This window comes from Pygoscelis adeliae, unplaced genomic scaffold, assembly GCF_000699105.1.
Source record: "Pygoscelis adeliae isolate BGI_AS28 unplaced genomic scaffold, ASM69910v1 Scaffold145, whole genome shotgun sequence".
In the NCBI taxonomy this organism is placed as follows: Eukaryota; Metazoa; Chordata; class Aves; order Sphenisciformes; family Spheniscidae; genus Pygoscelis; species Pygoscelis adeliae.
In genome coordinates this window covers 564,978-569,133 of record NW_008824866.1, presented here as the reverse complement: position 1 = coordinate 569,133, position 4,156 = coordinate 564,978, and the positions used below count along the sequence as shown (strand labels likewise).

At 41.4% G+C, this 4,156-nt stretch overlaps 1 protein-coding gene across 1 annotated transcript; it reads left to right on the top strand.

The window, feature by feature from the left end:
- The first annotated feature begins 343 nt into the window (after positions 1 to 343).
- KCNS2 (potassium voltage-gated channel, delayed-rectifier, subfamily S, member 2) lies at positions 344 to 2,153 on the top strand. Its single transcript, XM_009324400.1, has one exon. The coding sequence runs from the start codon at positions 374 to 376 to the stop codon at positions 1,805 to 1,807; it is 1,434 nt and encodes a 477-aa protein (XP_009322675.1). The 5' UTR covers positions 344 to 373; the 3' UTR covers positions 1,808 to 2,153.
- Positions 2,154 to 4,156: the final 2,003 nt, after the last annotated feature.

Below are 4,156 nucleotides of genomic sequence, written 5' to 3'. Positions count from 1 at the left end.
GAAGAGGGAAAGGAAAGGAAGACAGAAAGAAAAGACAGAAAGAAAAGACAGAAAGAAAAGACAGAAAAGACAGAAAGAAAGACAGAAAGAAAGACAGAAAGAAAGACAGAAAGAAAGACAGAAAGAAAGAAAGAAAGAAAGAAAGAAAGAAAGAAAGAAAGAAAGAAAGAAAGAAAGAAAGAAAGAAAGAAAGAAAGAAAGAAAGAAAGAAGAAAAGAAAAGGAGAAAGAAAGGAAGGAAGGAAGGAAGGAGAGAAGGGGGGGAGAGTGCGCGTCAATAGGTGAACATGCTGTAGATTTGCTCATTCTGCTGATTTTCTGTGCAATTGCATCCTAGGTTTTCATTCCCTGTACACCTTTGGAAGGAGCTCACTATGACAGGGCAGAGTCTGAAGGCTTTATCTGAAGCGAATTTTGAAGACAATGAGATCAGCATCAACGTTGGAGGCTTTAAGAAAAAGATGAGATCCAACACATTATTAAGGTTCCCTGAGACTAGGCTGGGCAAACTGCTGAGCTGCCACTCAAAGGAGTCAATACTGGAGCTTTGCGACGACTATGATGACACCAAGAATGAATTTTATTTTGACAGGAACCCCGAGCTCTTTCCTTACGTGCTACATTTTTATAACACCGGCAAGCTCCATGTGATGGGTGAACTCTGCGTGTTTTCTTTCAGCCAGGAGATTGAATACTGGGGAATCAATGAATTCTTTATAGACTCCTGCTGCAGTTACAGCTACCATGGGAGGAAAATGGAGCCAGACCAAGAGAAATGGGAGGAACAAAGTGACCAGGAAAGTACCACATCTTCTTTTGATGAGATTTTGGCATTCTACAATGATGCCTCTAAATTTGACAAACAACCCTTTGGAAACATCAGGAGGCAGCTCTGGCTCGCTTTGGATAATCCTGGTTACTCAGTCTTAAGCCGAATCTTCAGTGTCCTTTCAATAGTGGTGGTGCTGGGCTCCATCGTGACCATGTGCCTGAACAGCCTCCCAGACTTTCAGATTGTTGACAGCAACGGGAACCCCGAGGAAGACCCTCGCTTTGAAATCGTGGAACATTTTGGTATTGCATGGTTCACTTTTGAACTGGTGGCGAGATTTGCAGTAGCTCCTGACTTTTTAAAATTTTTCAAGCATGCCCTGAATTTGATTGACCTAATGTCTATCCTTCCATTTTATATTACCTTAATTGTCAACTTGGTGGTAGAAAGTAGTCCGACTTTAGCAAATTTAGGCAGGGTTGCACAAGTCCTGAGACTCATGAGGATCTTCCGCATCTTAAAGCTTGCTAGGCACTCCACAGGTCTCAGGTCTCTTGGAGCCACCCTGAAGTATAGCTACAGAGAAGTGGGGCTTCTTTTACTTTACCTCTCTGTTGGCATCTCCATTTTCTCAGTAGTGGCTTACACCATTGAGAAAGAAGAGAATGAGGGGTTAGCCACCATCCCTGCTTGTTGGTGGTGGGCTACCGTTAGCATGACCACAGTCGGCTACGGGGATGTTGTGCCAGGGAGCACTGCTGGCAAGTTGACAGCATCTGCATGCATCCTAGCTGGGATCCTAGTGGTAGTGCTTCCCATTACACTGATCTTCAATAAATTCTCCCACTTTTATAGGCGTCAGAAGCAGTTAGAGAGTGCCATGAGAAGCTGTGATTTTGGTGATGGCATGAAAGAAGTTCCGTCAGTCAACTTAAGGGACTACTATGCTTATAAAGTTAAATCCCTTATGGCCAGTCTTACCAATATGAGCAGGAGTACCCCCAGTGAGCTGAGCCTGAATGATTCACTGCATTAGTGTACAAGTTTGACAGCAGTTTGCATGAGAGCTATCAAGAGCTATGTTTATAAATGTTTTCCTATTTGTCTTCTTTTTTCCTAGAGGATAGTGTTGCTGACACTGCACTAACTTTGCACTTGAGAAACTAAAGACATTTCTATTACAAGTTGACAGGTTGCACATTTTCATCCCATTGCATAGGTACTAAATGCTGACTTCTTCATACAAATGTTACCACTTCCATGACATCAGTGCTAGCAGTATAGTGATGATCTGTTGCTTTGTGCATTTCCTCATTTGAGCAGAGAAATGAACATACCCAAGTGGAATAAAAATTCTCAGCTGTGACATGAGTAATAAAAAATCACCTATCATCTCTACTGGTATCTGTACTAGTGTAGGACTTCCCATGCATTTTACAACAGTTTAAAATAATCACTTGTGAATCACTGACACGGGAACACTTTCCCCTATCTTTCTGACCAGTAATTCTGATCACCACATGTCTGAAAACACCTCTGAGCTTCACATTTGAATGGAAGTTTGCTTACTCTTGAGCACGTGTTTTAAAAACTGTGTGTTCTTGTTCTGAAATGTTACATATGGTAATATTTTTCAGACGCTCCTAAGCGTAGACCTACCTCTGCTTCCAAGATTAGGCCAATACTGAGCCCTCTGAAGAAGCCCACCCCTCATTTTCAGATAGCTACATATTCAAAGACTACATTTCCACAAGTCACTCTAGGTATGGAGGCCTATGGAGACATCTCATGTTCCCATTTCCAGAAGCGATCTGCACACAGCTCGGTTCCAGTGAAGCTGAAGATACACTGTATTTCAGTCCGTCAAAATGGTTCTGAGATTAGACACACAAAAACGTGGGTTTTCAACAATTAGAAGCTCCAATGAAAAACTTGGATTTGTTTAATGAAGCGAAATATTCCCACATGAACAGTACAGGCAGCATTTTAGGAACTGACATTCATATACTGCAAAAAGACTAATTATAAAGATGCCATATGTGATGCTGAGATATAAAATCTAATTTTATCAGGAAAGCTTGAAAGCAGGTGTTGATGGCAGACAATTCCATTAAGCTTTCTGCCAAGGAAACTCTAAGGGAAAAAAAAACCCTGTAAATCACATTTTCCCTCGGAAAGGAACTCGCAACTTACAGCTAAGGAAGAGTATAAGGGCCTAAAAAAGGAACAGATAAAGAAAAAGTGCTTAATACTGCACTCACTGTGGGCAGATCCTCCTACCTGCTCCTGTGACGTAGTCGATTTAAATCCTTTCAAGGGCTGGCCTGTACTTTATTAAGAAAAAAAAAAAGATGTGAGAGAGCAGATCATCTGGGTTTTCAAGAGTAATCACGAATCTGCATAAACTTATTTTTTGAGTGCTGAGCCTCTTCCCTTACACAATTGTGTGTAAGTTTGATCCCCTTACCGAGATCAAACACTTGTAGCCAACAGGCTACAGGCTACAAAGCACCACTTCCCTCTCTTTATAATTCTAGGGATCTGTGCTATACAACAAATGACTGGCAATCAGTGGGCAGAACAGCATTTCTCTTCAGATCCTGCTGCTTTTCCATCCCATTTATTACATATAATGTTCCAAATAATTATTTTTTAAATTTTTTTGGTTTTACTTGTGAAGACTAGAGAGATTCAGAGAATAAATTCAAACTAGTTAGAAGAGAAACTAAAATACTGAAGCTAAAATTGTCATGTTTGGAAGTCTGTGTTTTATATACCACAACAAGGAGAGGCCCAATTGGCAGAATAAAGCAAATATGGTACGAATAGGTAATTCCCCTTTTTAGGCTATTAGAGGTTGCTGTCTGGTCTGGATCTTTTATGTTGCTGTATCAGCTCCACCTAAAACCAGAAAGCTGGGCACCCAGGATCAGATTCCTGTATGCCCAGTGATCTATCATAGAATACACAGTGTGAAATAACTTACCCCCCACACACCATTTCCTTTGAACACCCTCCCCTCGTGTCAGTTAGTAGCTGATTTAGGCCATGAAGTGTGAGGGAAATGGGTCCTTTCTAACCTTACCAAATAAAGCTCTCGGAGATTTCAACATAGCCTGCATAAGTTACAAAGTCAGTAGGCAAGACGTTGCTTGCTGTCCCTGAAAATTGAAGAGACATATACATGGCCCTGAAGGTAGCCTTAGATAACCCAAATTAGCTGTCCAGACTTGAAACATTTTGCTAAGGTTTTCACTTCTGGAGTGCTGGTTCAAGTTCTCTGCTGGGTCACAGGCATAAATTCAATAGTCTTGTCCCTGCTTCACATTGCATGTGTGTAAACTATCCAACACCCATCCAAAACACGGCACAGCACTAGGTTGCC

Coding starts and splice junctions, on each gene's coding strand:
- KCNS2 (XM_009324400.1), top strand. CDS start 374: ATGACAGGGCAGAGTCTGAAGGCTTTATCTGAAGCGAATTTTGAAGAC.